Source organism: Lytechinus pictus, chromosome 17, assembly GCF_037042905.1.
Source record: "Lytechinus pictus isolate F3 Inbred chromosome 17, Lp3.0, whole genome shotgun sequence".
Lineage (NCBI taxonomy): Eukaryota > Metazoa > Echinodermata > Echinoidea > Temnopleuroida > Toxopneustidae > Lytechinus > Lytechinus pictus.
In genome coordinates this window covers 31460429-31476184 of record NC_087261.1, presented here as the reverse complement: position 1 = coordinate 31476184, position 15756 = coordinate 31460429, and the positions used below count along the sequence as shown (strand labels likewise).

General features: G+C 37.7%; 1 protein-coding gene across 3 annotated transcripts in view; it reads right to left on the bottom strand.

The window, feature by feature from the left end:
- LOC129280841 (transmembrane protein 214-A-like) overlaps positions 1 to 3028 on the bottom strand; it is a 36591-nt gene extending 33563 nt beyond the window's left edge. For 2 of the 3 annotated variants that reach the window (XR_010296353.1, XR_010296354.1), the window contains exon 1: positions 2845 to 3019. Coding sequence is in view for 1 of the 3 variants with exons in the window: in XM_064112564.1 (XP_063968634.1) it covers positions 2845 to 2962 (118 nt within the window). In the remaining 2 variants the exon portion in view is untranslated. Of the gene's footprint in view, positions 1 to 2844 lie in introns of all 3 variants that reach the window. The other variant, XM_064112564.1, reaches the window with a different exon arrangement.
- Positions 3029 to 15756: the final 12728 nt, after the last annotated feature.

Here is a 15756-nt window from a genome sequence, read left to right as displayed (position 1 = left end):
TCTTCAATCTCGTGGTGATAGCGGACGCCGCCGTGAATTTTTAAAGGTCGTATTACCGACGGAGCTCACTGCGCTACTCTCTTACCCCCTTTATGATGATATACATTTTATTTTCAACCTCGTGGTGATAGCGGATGCCGCCGTGAACTTTGAAAGGTAGTATTACCGACGGAGCTCACTGCGCTACTCTCTTACCCCCTTTATGATGATAGACATCTTCTCTTAAACCTCGTGGTGATAGCGGACCCCGCCGTGAACTTTTAAAGATCGTGTTAATGACGGAGCTCATTGCATTACTCTCTTACATAGTTTATGATGATAGACATCTTCTCTTCATCCTCGTGGTGATAGCGGATGCCGCTGTGAACTTTGAAAGGTCGTATTACCGACGGAGCTCACTGCGCTCCTCTCTTACCCCCTTTATGATGATAGACATCTTCTCTTCAACCTCGTGGTGATAGCGGACCCCGCCTTGAACTTTTAAAGATCGTACTATTGACGGAGCTCATTGCATTACTCTTTTACATCGTTTATGATGATATACATTTTATTTTCAACCTCGTGGTGATAGCGGATGCCGCCGTGAAAATTTTAAAGGTCGTATTACTGACGGAGATCACTGCGCTAATCTCTCACATCGTTTATGATGATATACATCTTCTCTTCATCCTCGTGGTGATAGCGGATGCCGCCGTGAACTTTGAAAGGTAGTATTACCGACGGAGCTCACTGCGCTACTCTCTTACCCCCTTTATGATGATAGACATCTTCTCTTAAACCTCGTGGTGATAGCGGACCCCGCCGTGAACTTTTAAAGATCGTGTTAATGACGGAGCTCATTGCATTACTCTCTTACATAGTTTATGATGATAGACATCTTCTCTTCATCCTCGTGGTGATAGCGGATGCCGCTGTGAACTTTGAAAGGTCGTATTACCGACGGAGCTCACTGCGCTCCTCTCTTACATCGTTTATGATGATATAAACCTTCTGTTCAACCTCGTGGTGATAGCGGACCCCGCCATGAACTTTTAAAGATCGTACTATTGACGGAGCTCATTGCGTTACTCTTTTACATCGTTTATGATGATATACATTTTATTTTCAACCTCGTGGTGATAGCGGATGCCGCCGTGAAAATTTTAAAGGTCGTATTACTGACGGAGATCACTGCGCTAATCTCTCACATCGTTTATGATGATATACATCTTCTCTTCAACCTCGTGGTGATAGCGGACCCCGCTGTGAACTTTTAAAGATCGTGTTAATGACGGAGCTCATTGCGTTACTCTCTTACATCGTTTATGATGATATAAATCTTTTCTTCAACCTCGTGGTGATAGCGGACCCCGCCATGAACTTTTAAAGATCGTACTATTGACGGAGCTTATTGCGTTACTCTTTTACATCGTTTATGATGATATACATTTTATTTTCAACCTCGTGGTGATAGCGGATGCCGCCGTGAAAATTTTAAAGGTCGTATTACTGACGGAGATCACTGCGCTAATCTCTCACATCGTTTATGATGATATACATCTTCTCTTCAACCTCGTGGTGATAGCGGACCCCGCCGTGAACTTTTAAAGATCGTGTTAATGACGGAGCTCATTGCATTACTCTCTAACATCGTTTATGATGATATAAATCTTTTCTTCAACCTCGTGGTGATAGCGGACCCCGCCATGAACTTTTAAAGATCGTACTATTGACGGAGCTCATTGCGTTACTCTCTTACATCGTTTATGGTGATATACATTTTATTTTCAACCTCGTGGTGATAGCGAACCCCGCCATGAACTTTTAAAGATCGTGCTACTGAGAGAGCTCATTGCGTTACTCTCTTACATGTACATCGTTTATGATGATATACATCTTCTCAACCTCATTTTTTGTCTTTGCAACTTCGTCAGGAGATGCTTCTTTTATATTTCTTCTTAGAATACTTAGATATCAAAAGTTCATTTCTCAAGATAGTAATAAATTGATTTGAAAACGCTAGCAACCCAAAACATTTTAATAACATTTTTTTTTCAAATCATCGTGCGTGCTTGCGTCTTCTACTAAATTTTAATTGCACTTGCGACTTTAGTTTAAGATGATGCGTCGTACGAGATCAAGAGATTATTCCAATAATTCTAAATCGCTAGCACCTAAAAATACTTATAAAAAGATGTGCCGCCGATCGTTCACTAACTTGTGATCTATGAGAAATATTTTCATTTTATTTTCCTTTGCGCATTTGATGGAAGATGCATCTTTCGTTTTACGATGTTTACGCCGCCATCTTGTTTTCTATTGACATTGTTCTTCCCCAACGTTACGCGACGCAAGCGTCCGTATCGTGGGTGAAGAACAATTAGAAAACAAGATGGCGGCGTAAACATCGGGCAAGTCTCTTCCGTCTATTCATGATATTTTTCTCATTTTTTTTTTAACGGAAAGACAAGACAAGACAAGGCCAAGGGCTACTGCTAGATCTTTTTTTTAGAAAGAAAGTAGAAATCTCGGGGGCAAAAGTTTCAATTCAGGTTTTTTGGTGGTAGGCTACACGCAACAGTATAGGAAGGAAGACCTGGCTTCGTATGAGAGTAACCTTACGTTAAATGATTTTTACTCTCTAGAAAGAAGCCAGTACGACAATACACCAGACGGTGGACTGTACTGTTTCCAGAAGAAGAAGAAGAAGCCTCCTGGCTAAATCTAAGATAACGTCATTCCCTACATGTGGGACTACAATCCAATCCAAACGTGGGGCAAAGCTAGTTGCTGACATCTGGCGATACCTCTCGTTCTCTATTGAATAAAACATCAACATGCTTATCAAATAAAAAGTTTTCTTACACATCTGATCCACTGTTGGTGCATTTTGAACAAGTGCTCTCTGTGCCGCCTTTTTATCGGCCACAGTGGCCTTCTTTTTGTGTGAAACCGTTTCCCACTTTCCACCACTCGTCGACATTTTGAGAAGTTTAGCCGATTGATTGCGGTACCGGTATCTAGTGGCTTATTTCAGATCGACGAGGAAGATTTTAAAGATGGGCCGAACTTTGGTTATAATTTATTTATTATCTTAATCCTATCTATTCAGTCCATAAATAATTCGTTTAAAACTATTATAAATTTTTTTTTTTTAATTAGGAAAAATGTTTATTAAAACTTTATCAATATTTGAACCTTTTGGATAGAAGTCATCTTTACTGCGCGGTGATTAAATTAGCAACGTATATTGTACACGTGTAAAAAGTATTTCTACGAAAAAATGAACATCCCAGGCCCAACATCCACTCGATCGATCGCTTTGCGAGCCGTGCACCTTGACCCCCCCCCCCCAAAAAAAGAAGTAATAATAATAAATAGAAATTCCCCGGAGACATTCTTCTTCTATTAATAGTGGATCCTCTCTTCTTCTTCTTTTTTTTTTGCGGGGGTGGGCGTCGGAGGTGCAGGAATTTACGCGCAAAATGATTTCTCCCAAACTTAGAAGTGCCGATATAGGATCAGCGGCGTAACAGGGGTCGGTTGCCGGGGGGGGGGGGGGGTTGCATTTCCCGGTCATATCATGGTATGAACAGGCATAATGGTGTAATGAGGCGACTATTTTAAAAAGGCCAGATATTGCGTATCGGGAAGAATTTATCTTTAAAAAAAAAGATGCGAGCGAGCGAGCGAGCAAAAATGTTGACCTTTTTAATAAAAAAATAAAATTTTGTGATAGATTTTGACATGATATCCAGAGAATAATATATTTAACTGTTCTCTCTTTAGATTCCTTTCTTTATGGTCTGTACGCCACTGTGAACAGGATTCTTTGCGGCAGTATATAGCGTGAAGAGTAAAACAAAAATGAGGAACGCAGTATATAGCACATGTGCTTTATGTAAGTCCCGAGCGAGCGAGAAAAAAAAATCACCTATTCATGAGAATCTAACTTTGAGCTAGTTTTTGACATTATATTCAGTAAATAAAATCATATCCTACACTTTTCCTTTGCTTTTCTTTCCTCCTGGAAAAAAATTGCCTATTGAAATTTTAATTACAATTATGTGATAGATTTTTCCATTATATTCAGCAAATAACACATTTCATTGTTTCCATTCATTATATGTTGTCTCCTATAATTTCTTTTATTTCCTCTTGGATGTGGAACCAAGACCCGCCCCCCCCCCCTCCCCGCGCCTGTATGCCAGTGATTGAACGTGATTGAATGGGGGGCGTTATAATTATAGATCGAGCCATTTGAAGGTAATAAATGAAGAGCCCCTACTGCGTGGGGTCTTGAGCAAAGCCCCGGTAGCTTATTTGCATAAAATTTTAGCAAGTTTATAGCACAATGTTAATGTACGCGGTCCATCTTTCTTCTTTTCTTCTTTAATTTCAATCATCGGGAGCCTCGTCGAGTTATTATATTTTTTCTTTTCCCTTTTCCCTTTCCAACTTAGCTTTTGATTAATTACATTCTACCTTCGTTTCCCGCTATTGTTTGCCATTTTGTAATCTTTGAATTTATTTCCCACTGTGCAATGGCATTACATAGGCCTATTTCGGAATGATTTGTTCTTTCTCAAATGTTATTCTTTTCGTACATTTTCCCGCTTTCCGTCCTTTTCAATTAAAAAAGTTTTTTCTTCGTTTTCTTTTCACTTTTCCCGCCAGGGGGGCAGCTTGCCCCCCTGCCCCCCGCCTGTTACGCCACTGGCTATAGGATGAGCGTTTTTAAAGTGAAATTGAAGGATATTGTGAAAATTATCATTAAAAATATTACATAATGGTTATAGTCGCGTGCATTGTGTCCGAAAGTCCACACACACAGACTTATATAGGTTTTCCCGCTCAGTTTCGCACTTAGTGCATGCAAGAGTATAAATAGTTCATTCAATTTCGCTAAAGAGCAACCAAAAATTCAAACTAGTCATTCAAAATCGCCATAGGGCCGCCAAAAAATTCATAATGGGCATTCAGTTTGGCTATTGAGCAATCAAAAGTGTAAAAACATCATTCATATTCGCCATAGTGCACTCAAGTTAACACCAGAGGTCACGTGACTGAAGACAGAGCGTTCAGTTTCGCTATTGGGTATCCATGTTCATAACTAGTGCATTCAATTTAGTACTGTATTTACATGACTTGTAATACATATTCAAACATTCTTCGCTTGTTTTTCCCAACCTGCAGTATGTGTGCCACCAGTGCACCATTCATAAAACTGCACTGGACAATTTACATTATTCTTTACAGATGCTTGTAAAAAATCATATAAATTACGTAGAAGCAGTGGCCTGCTTATTTAGGAATGTTATATACCATCTGCAATTACGATATCATATTAAGTATATACATTTAGTTATTATGTTTTTTAAAGAATGTAAACATGGTAAAAGGTTAAAAAAAATTATATAAGGGAAGAAAACCGTAGTCAATGTCTTAATTTTGTTGAAAAGATTATTGTTTTAACTTTTAAATGATTAAAGGCATATGAAATCTGATACAAGATTTTTTTTAAAGTATTTTATGAAAGAATAAAATCATGATATTGTATACATGCTAAAGTAATCAATGGCTGAAAAAAGACTGAGTTTTGTGCTTTGAACTTTAACATGTAAATTTCATACCAAAGATCTGTAAAATATAACCATCTGCAATTATGATATCATATTAAGTATATACATTTATTTATTGTGTTTTTTTAAGAATATAAAATGTTCAAAAATAATTATATAAGGGAAGAAAACCGTTGTCAATGTCTTAAGTTTTGATGAAAAGATTATTGTTTTAAATGATTAAAGTCATTATGAAAACAGATGCAAGATAAAAGAACATTAAACATAAATATGAAAGAAGAAAATCATGATATTGTATACATGCTATGATTATGTCTCTAGTCAATGCTATAACGAAGAGATGGTGCAAATGACAAGAAAATATACATTAAGAACAAAAAAATTACAAAGATAAAAAATACATATGAATTAACACAGGAAAATTTCAGGAAATTTTCCCTCTATTAATTCATATGCCTTTAGCCATCCGATATTTATTTTTTTTCGGTGACTTAATATGGACATAGTAAGCCCATAAAATGGAAGAAAATATAGACAAGAGAAAGTTATAAAACAAATAGAAAAAATTATGTGTGCTAAATTGCATGCACAAATTGTATAATTGGATGCACAATGGCGAAATTGAATGCTCTAACATAGCTCGAGGGGGTTTCAAGGGCGAACTTGGTTGAACTATGTACAAATTCGTATGCCAAGTGGCGGATTTGGTTGCTCTAAAGCAATTGTGAATGCCGACTGGTGATTTTGGCTGCCCTATCTAATAACTTGAATGACCTATTTATACTTTGTCAGGCACTATATGCGAAATTTAATGACCTATCTTTACTTTTGCATGCACTAAGTGCGAAATTGGACGGGAAAACCTATATTATAATTTTTGAAACAACCGGGTCTGGAAAAAAAGACTTTGGACTTATTATAATTTTTGAAACAACCGGGTCTGGAAAAAAGGCTTTGGACTTATATCATAATTTTTTAATTAACCAGGTCTGGAAAAAGACTTAGCACTTTTGTGCTATACTGTATACGAACGCATTACGGATTTCAGTTTAGAACGGATTCGTCAAAAATCCCTTCAACTTTATTACATTTTAAAGTTGTGTACATTTGTGGGCGATCAAAAATTATTATACATTTGTAGGTAAAGTGCATTATTACATTTGTGGGTAACGTGTTATTACATTTGTGGGCATTATTACATTTGTGGGTAAAGTGTTATTACATTTTTTGGGCGTTATTACATTTGTGGGTGCAACAGGGGCCGCCCCCCCCCCCTATTGGCGGAGCTAAAGAAAAAGAAAAAAAGGGGGAAAGAAAGAAAAAAAAAGATAAAGAAGGGGAAATATAAGAGGAGGAAGGCGAGTGAATAAAATAAGATGAGGGGAAGACTTAATAATTGGAATTCTTTTCTTTCATGCCACTGTAAGTTTCGCTCTCGCTTCACGCTCGCATAGTCTTTTAGGCAGTGGCGTACCTAGGATTTTCCACAGGGGGGGCAAAACTATCCGCCCAAAAATTTGACAAGGAAAAAAAAAAAAAAAAAAAAAAAAAGATCACAAATAAAGGATTTCGTTCCAGAAAAAATTTGACAAGCAAAAAAAAAAAAAAAAAAAAAAAAAAAGGTCTTCGATCACAAATAAAGGATTTCGTTCCAGAAAAAAAAAGTGCCCCCCCTGCCCCCCCCCGTAGGTACGCTAGTGCTTTTAGGTGATGTATATATCTTGCTCAATATGGAGCTTAAATATCAAATTTTGTAGACAATATACAAAACATATTTCAGCTCGGATATTCGAACTTTCATTATTTTTTTTCATTTACAAATTGATTTTTTAAAAGTGCTCAGTTAGAATTTATGTTTTATCTTCTGAACATTAACATTTTCTGCTCGTGCTGCGCGCTCGCAAAATTTGATTTGTCAGGTACCTATTATTTTCCTGTATTCCATAAAGTTTTCAAATATCCCTATTCAGGTCAAATTGTCAAAACGTAATAGCTAGCGTTGCACGCTCGCATTTTGATTGGTGATTTGATAATATCTCAATATTAATTCTATAACAAACTACTAAAAATTCTCATTTCATGACAGCTTATCAAAAATTTCGGCTTGCGATTTGCGCTCGCATTGATTGCTGAATATAATATAACTCACGCATCTTATTTTATAATACAAAAGTGCTTGAAATGTCCAGTTTTCAGGCCATAATGAATTAACTGATTTCGCGCTCTCATAGGCTTAATAAATTAATAAATAATTAATAATTATTTAATCATTGAAATATGTATCGTCCTAATGGCTAACTGCAAATCATCCTTTTAATAACAGCTCCCTTTTCGACAAGGCCAGAACGCATTATAAAAATTTCTGCTCGCGCTTTGCGCTCGCAAATATCTAGTTACATACGCATCTTTTTTAGGTTTACAAACATTGCCCAAAATGTTCAACTGAATTTTTAGGACAAAATACATGAAATTTCAAAATTGTTTAGCTCGCACTTCGCGCTCACACTATTTTAATAGGGCTTATAAAATTATTACGCATTTATGTTGTTATAAGAATAAAGCTAAACAATTACTTTTAGGACATGGGTGTTTTGCCCCCCCCCCCCAATTAAAAAAAAAGAAGAAAAAAATTCACGATCACAAAAAAAAGAGATAAGGAAAGGGAAAAGGTAAAAATATAATATTATTTTCCAGATATTATGTTAAAATCTATCACGAACTTGGAATTTTGTGTCAAAAATTTTGCTCGCTCGTTACTTCTTATTAATTTACGCGATACACCATTTCGAGCCCCCTCAAATTTTTTGGTTTATTACGCCACTGGGACAACCCCTTCAAAGAAAGAAACAAAAATCAACTTTGAGCGGCTGATTGGGGAAAATATTGGTGAAAATTTTTTTGCCCCCCCCCCCCCTATTGGCGGAGGCTGGATCCGCCCCTGTGATTAAGAATGAGTTACAGTAAACAGCTTCTATATCCGGGGGAAGGGAGGTCACTTACATTGACGAGTGGATACCATGCGCGACCAAAAAAAGAAAAAAACACGTAAAAAGGATGTCTTTTTCAAGATAGGGGCCCTATCTTGAAAAAGACGTCCTTCATAGGGCACCTTATTACGTAACGTAATAAGGGTGTCAAAAACACTAAAAATAATTTTTAAAAAGGGTATCTATTTCGCTAGGAAAGCTTCGTACTTAGGGTCATGTGCGCGGTTATAATAAATTAAGACTAAATGTCCCAAAATGTTTGATAAAGGATGTACTTTTTGTCCCAAATGTCAACACTATATACGTGTTTAATTGAAGAGTACGATTTGCGCGAGGTGTGGGAGGTGGGGCCATTTTAAACCCTAATGATGTAGGTAAAGGTAAAACCGACGACGGTGACATAACAATTAAAACATCGCTGTACTTGTTTAGGGGTTCAATTCAGGGAATACTTGCCAAGTGTGCCGTGTTGTTACAGGGCCCGGGGGGGGGGGGGGGGGCACTTACATTGACGAGTGGATACCATGCATGGGCGGAAATCTGTTCCGAAAGGTAGGGGGGACAACAGGGGCGGATCCAGCCTTCGCCAATGGGGGGGGGACGATTTTTTTTTCAGCCATAAAAAAAATTATGTTAATCCCCGATCGGCCGCTCGAAGATGATTTTTGTTTGTTTCATTGAAGGAGTATTCCTCATGGCCACTTTTTAGCTTTATCCTTATAATTTAACATAAATATATAATATCATAATCCTTATCTATATAATGCGAGCGCGAAGCGCGAGCAAATTTTTTTTTTTTGGTGGGGAAATTTTATGTATTTTTTCCTAAAATTTGAACATTCTGGGCAATGTTTGTTATCCTGAAAAAGATGTATATGCAACAAAATAATTACTTCGAATGCGAAGTGCGAGCAGATGTTAACTGATGGAAAAGGTTAGCCATGAATACGTTACATATTTCAACAATCAAATAATGCGAGCGCGAAGCGCGAGCTTAAATTTTTTTGAAATTTTTGCTTAAAGAATGGAAATTCTCAGCACTATTTGTAATTGAAACATATAATAGGTATATAACTAAACAATTGATGCGAACGCGAAGCGCGAGCGGAAAATTTTGAGATTTAGACCGAGACTCTATTCATGTTTTGTAAATCATGAAAAGGATGAGTAATTGGGGGCCTTCCTTACACCCGGTCCTTACATTAATAATGCGAGTGCAAAGTGCAGCCATTAAATGTTTTTTTTTTTATTTGAACTGATCGAAAAGGTACTTGTGAAGGACTGCTTGCACTTAGCCATGAAGACGTTACATATTTCAACAATCAAATAATGCTAGCGCGAATCGCGAGCTGAAAATTGTTGACATTTCTACAAAAAGAATCGAAAATTTTAATCAATTTTCGTAATCGTGAACAGGGTAGCTATATAACTAACCAATTGATGCAAGGGAAGCGCGAGCAGAAATATTCGAGATTTAGACCTAAAAACGGGACACTCTATTCATGTTTTGTAAATCATGAAAAGGATGGGTAAAGCCCCTTTCACAATTGACGTACGACCTGTTTACGACCGCCTGCAACAGTTTTTTCTTGTTGTTGCACGATCGATCTCTTGGTGTCTTGCGAGCACTCGCAGTGGTTGTAGACGAACGCACGAATTTGAGGTGGTCGGAGGTGGTCGTGACTGGTCGCATCTGAATTTAAACATGTTCAAAATCCAAACGCGATCAAATACGATTGATTTACTCGCATCAGGTCGTACCATCGGTCGGGCGATCATCGCGTGAGTGTTGTTCAACGTTGTACGACTTGGTGCGAGAGGTGACACAACTACGTATAGTCGCATTTAGTCGACTGGAGGTCGTACAACACTTGCACATGTGCTAGAGACCTACAGAGACCAGTCTTGCGACTGGTTGCGATAATATAAGACTGTTGCAAGACCGATCGAAATTACGGCTTACAACATTCCACTACCGTTGCAGTCGCATGTATGTGACCGTACAGCCCCTTTCACAATTGACATCCGACCAGTTTACGACCGCATGCAACAGTTTTTTCCTGCTGTTGCAAGATCGATCTCTTGGTGACTTGCGAGCACTCGCAGTCGTTGTAGACGGTCGCACGAACTCGAGGTGATCGTGACTGGTCACATCGGAACTTTGAACATGTTCAAAATCCGAACTCGATCAAATACGATCGATTCACTCGCATCAGCTCGTATCCGGGGTCGTACCATTGGTCGGGCGATCATCGTGCGAGTGTTGTTCAACGTTGCACGACTTGGTGCGAGAGGTGGCACAACTAAGTAGTCGCATTTACTCGACTGGAGGTCGTACAGCACTTGCACATGTGCTAGCGACCTACATGTACAGAGACCTGTCTTGCGACTGGGTGCGATAATATGATGGGCCATAAGACTGTTGCAAGACCGATCGCAACGGCTTACAACATTGCACTACCGTTGTATGCGACCGTTCCCCTCGCAATCCCCCGTGCAACACTCGCATGTGATCGCACGAGCACAATAGGATCATAAGCGACTTACTCGTGCAACGGGTTTTACTGGTTGGTTTTGTTGTACGACAGCTGTTGCAACTGTGAAAGCCTCTGTGCGATCTTATGAGATGACTGGCGATTGATGCCTGTTGCAGCCTGTCGCACGACCAAAAGGTCGCAAATGATCGTACGTCAATTGTGAAAGGGGCTTAATAGGGGATCTTTCTACATTAATAATGCGAGCACAAAGCGCAAGCAGACAATTTTTGATATTGTGATCTGAAACTGGATAATGATTTGAATAGAGAACAAGTTGAATATCTGAATAAACATGCGCGTGTTTCAGATTTAGACCTAGAATCTAGGCATTCTACACCTCTTTTATCATGAAAAATCTAAAAAAGAGTCCATTTCAGCTATATATTTCAAGCACTTTGTAGGAAAATTGTGAGGTGGATATGGATCGCACTTAATAAAGAGCTGATAGTTTTTATTGTTAATTGAGTTTTGACATAGGACCGGGACATCCTTGGGACATGTCATATGAAAATGATGACTATCTTCCTATTCCTCTTGCTAAGCGCGAGATGAAACAAAAGAGACAACTTAATCGTTAAATTATTAATATCTTATTTATTAATGCCTAATGAGGGTGAGAAATCTGATGATATTATGGCCTGAAAACTGGACATTTCAAGCAATTTTGTAATTATGAATAGAATGCATCAGTCAAAATATTTTTTAACCATGAATGCGAGCGCAAATTGCGAGCCAATATCTTTGATAAACTGTCATGAAAATCAAAATTGAGACATACATAAATCGCCAATTAAAATGCGAGCGAGTAGCCAGCGCTATCTGATACGTTTTGACAATCAGACTTGATTTTTTTTCAAATTAAATGGAATACACAAAAATAAAAGGTACTTAATAAATCGAAATTTGCGAGCGCTCAGTGCGAGCAGAAAATTTCAATATTCAGACCATGAAGCTGTCACTTTTACAGAGCACTTTTTAAAAATCAGTTTGTAAATCACACAAAATAATGAAAGTTCGATTTCCGAGGTGAAATGTGTAATGTATATTGACTTCCAAACTTGATATTTAAGCTACATATTGAAAAATCACCTGACAGGCAATGCGAGCGCGAAGCGCGAGCGAAAATTTCATATAGTGACATGAAAGATTCTTTTTATTTTCCAAGTCTTCCCCTAATCTTATTTTAGTCACTTTGGAAAATTTGACAAGCCCCCCCCCCCCCAAAAAAAAAAAGGTTTTTACCCAAAAACGTAAGGTCATTTAGTCCAAAATACATGTAATATTTCGAATGTGAATGATGCATTTTTCTCCATCATAAAAGACCAAAAATAGTAGGGGGGACATTTGATATTGTGTCCCCCCTACTATTTTCGGTAGGGGGACACTTCCCCCCTGTCCCCCCTGGGATTTCCGCCCATGTGCGCGACCAAAAAAACACGTAAAAGGATGTCTTTTTCAAGATAGGGCACGTTACGTACGTAACGTGATAAGGGTGTCAAAACACAAAAATAATGAAAAAAGGGTATCTATTTCGCTAGGAAAGCTACGTGTTTAGGGTCTAATTTTGGGGGATGATAAAACAAAATTAAAATGCTGCATAAAGGATGTCCTTTTTGCCCCTACACGTCGTGTTAAGAGTCCCGATTTGCGTGAGGTGAGGAAGGTGGGGGCCGTACTAAAACAAATGTTGTGTAAATTACCCGGGGGGGGGGGGGCACTTCCATTGACGAGTGGATACCATGCGCGACCATGGGTCTCGAAAAGCACCCTAAACACGTAATTTCCATATTCTGAAAATGCATCCCTTAATAAGTATTGGCGTGTGAAACCCTACCCTTAACAAGTATTGGAAACAAAACGATACTCTTGGCAAATATTTCCTGAAATGAACCCTTAAACATGTACAGGAATGTTTTTTTGTTTTGTCACGGGTCCTTCGGACGTCAGTTTTACTTTGTATGTACTGTACATCATTTGGTTTAGTACGACCCCACCTTCTACATCACGCGCAAATCGGACTCTAAACACGTAGTGTTGGGGCAAAAACTAAAGGACATCCTTTATAAAACATTTTAATTTCGTTTTATCATCCCCGCAATTTTGACCATAAACACGTAATTTTCATAGCAAAATAGATACCCTTTTTTCATTATTTTTGTGTTTTTGACACCCTTATCACGTTACGTACGTAACGTGCCCTATCTTGAAAAAGACATCATTTTTACGTGTTTTTTTTGGTCGCGCATGGTATCCACTCGTCAATGTAAGTGGCCCCCCGGGGGTAAATTAGGTAAAACCGACGACCGACGGACCCGTGACACACCAATAAAATATCGCTTTATACTTGTTTAGGGGTTCATTTCAGGGAATACTTGCCAAGAGTATAGTTTTGTTTCCAATACTTGTTAAGGGTAGGGTTTCAGACGCCAATACTTGTTAAGGGGTGCATTTTCAGAACATGGAAAATACGTGTTACCCGTGGTCGCACATGGTATCCACTCGTCAATGGAAGTGCCCCCCCCCCCGGGTTACAGGGTAAGGTAGGTTTTCACTCACACGCCTATACTTGTAAAGTGATGCATTTTCAGAATATGGAAAATACTTGTTTAGGGTGCTTTTCGAAACCCCATGGTCGCGCATGGTATCCATTCGTCATTGGACCCCCCCCCCCCCCGATTCCATCCCAGAAGGAGAAACCAGTTCCACTGGACCAGTAAGACCAGTATAATTTTAACTGGTGACTCTGGAAATTGGAACATCGGTTTACTGGTCTAACTGGTCATACTGGTCCAGTTAAAATTTTACTGGTCCAGTTAAAAATTAAAGTGGTCTTGAATTACTGGAATTTTATACTGGTCTTGTTTCTGGTGGTCTCACTGGTCTTAATAATAATAATAATAATATTTGAAATTTATATAGCGCATAATAGTCAAAAGACTCTCTATGCGCTTTACAAAATATATTCAATAAATAATACATTAAATCTTATCTGAATCATACAATAAACCTAAACCTTAATCCTAAAATACTTAATACAAATTAGAACAAATTAAATCAATACATAAAGTTACATCATTAATGAAATGAAAACTTACAATATTTAACAACATAATATATTTATCATCATAAAATACTATTTTGAAAATAAGTGAGTTTTGAGCATTTATTTAAAGATGGGGAAAGATGGTGCAGTTCTTATATTTAAAGGTAGAGAATTCCAGAGTACAGCGGCAGATAAAGAAAGGGCTCTTTGACCATATGTATTTGTATTTGTGGAGGGAACAGTGAGAAGATGTTGTGAGGATGATCGAAGGTTACGTCTTCACACTGGTATCCAATTTAAGCGGGTCTTTACTGGTATTTTCTCTACTGGTCTGACTGGTCCTCAAACTGGTCGAACTGGATCAATTTAATGTGTGTGTGTGTATTTGAGTTTTGTCAGACGTGTATCAATCAGATATGATTATAAACGTCTGGGACCGACCTTTAACGTCACCATCCGAAAGACGTGACCAGGGATCGAACCTCGAATCTCTGCATCAATTTGTAACTTCCCCACATAGCTTGGATTACAGGCGCACGCCACAACGCCCAGTTACATGCATTTGGTTTGTTATATACCATGGTCAGTGAAATGTGATGGAAAAGATGGTTAGTAAATTAATCTTTCTGCTGTTATTTTAAATGTGATATATGAAATTACACATTTTCATTGTGAATTAGTTCACACACTTATTCAGAAAGTTTTTAAACAACAATGAGTGCCATTGCAAGGATATTCCATTCTAAATCCTGATTTTTCTTTTAAAAACAGGAAATATGCAAATGAGGTAAACCACGTGATCAGCATCATCAGAATTACTGGTATTACTGGTCTTGACCAGTTCAATTTCAAACAATTTTACTGTAGACCAGTTGACTATATCAGAGGAATATATCTTGCTCTTAATCATAATTAAAGGAAATAATTATATTTCAATGATAATGTTAATACTTGATAATTATGATAATGTTAATAATAATAATTACAATATCAATAACAATGATAACAGTAATAAGAATGATAACAACAATGATCATAATAATCATAAAAATAATAATCATGATAATTATAAGAATGATGGTAACAATCGATAACGATAATAACTTTCTCTGAATTTCAAGATTCATTTTCCATAATTCGTCAAATGATCTGACTTGAAATAAAATCATTATTTATCGGACCAGTAACACCAGTTTGATGAAAAACAATTTAACTGGTATTACTTCTTTGCTTCAACTGGAATGCAATTGTTTGAACTGGTGTCCAGTTTATTTTTACTGGTCCAGTTAAAAATCAACTGGTCCAGTAAACATATACTGGAAACCAGTAAAAATCTACTGGAAACCATTTATTGGACCAGTAACACCAGTTTGATGAAAAACAATTTAACTGGTATTACTACTTTGCTTCAACTGGAATGCAATTGTTGGAACTGGTCTCCAGTTTATTTTTACTGGTCCAGTTAAAAATCAACTGGCCCAGTAAAAATATACTGGACACCAGTAAAATTCTACTGGAAACCAGCAAAAATTCTTACTGGTCTTACTGGTTTTTCCTTCTGGGATTTTAAAAGTATTTGTTTTTTACAATAATATCTTGACTATCAATTGGACCTCGTGGTCTTTAAG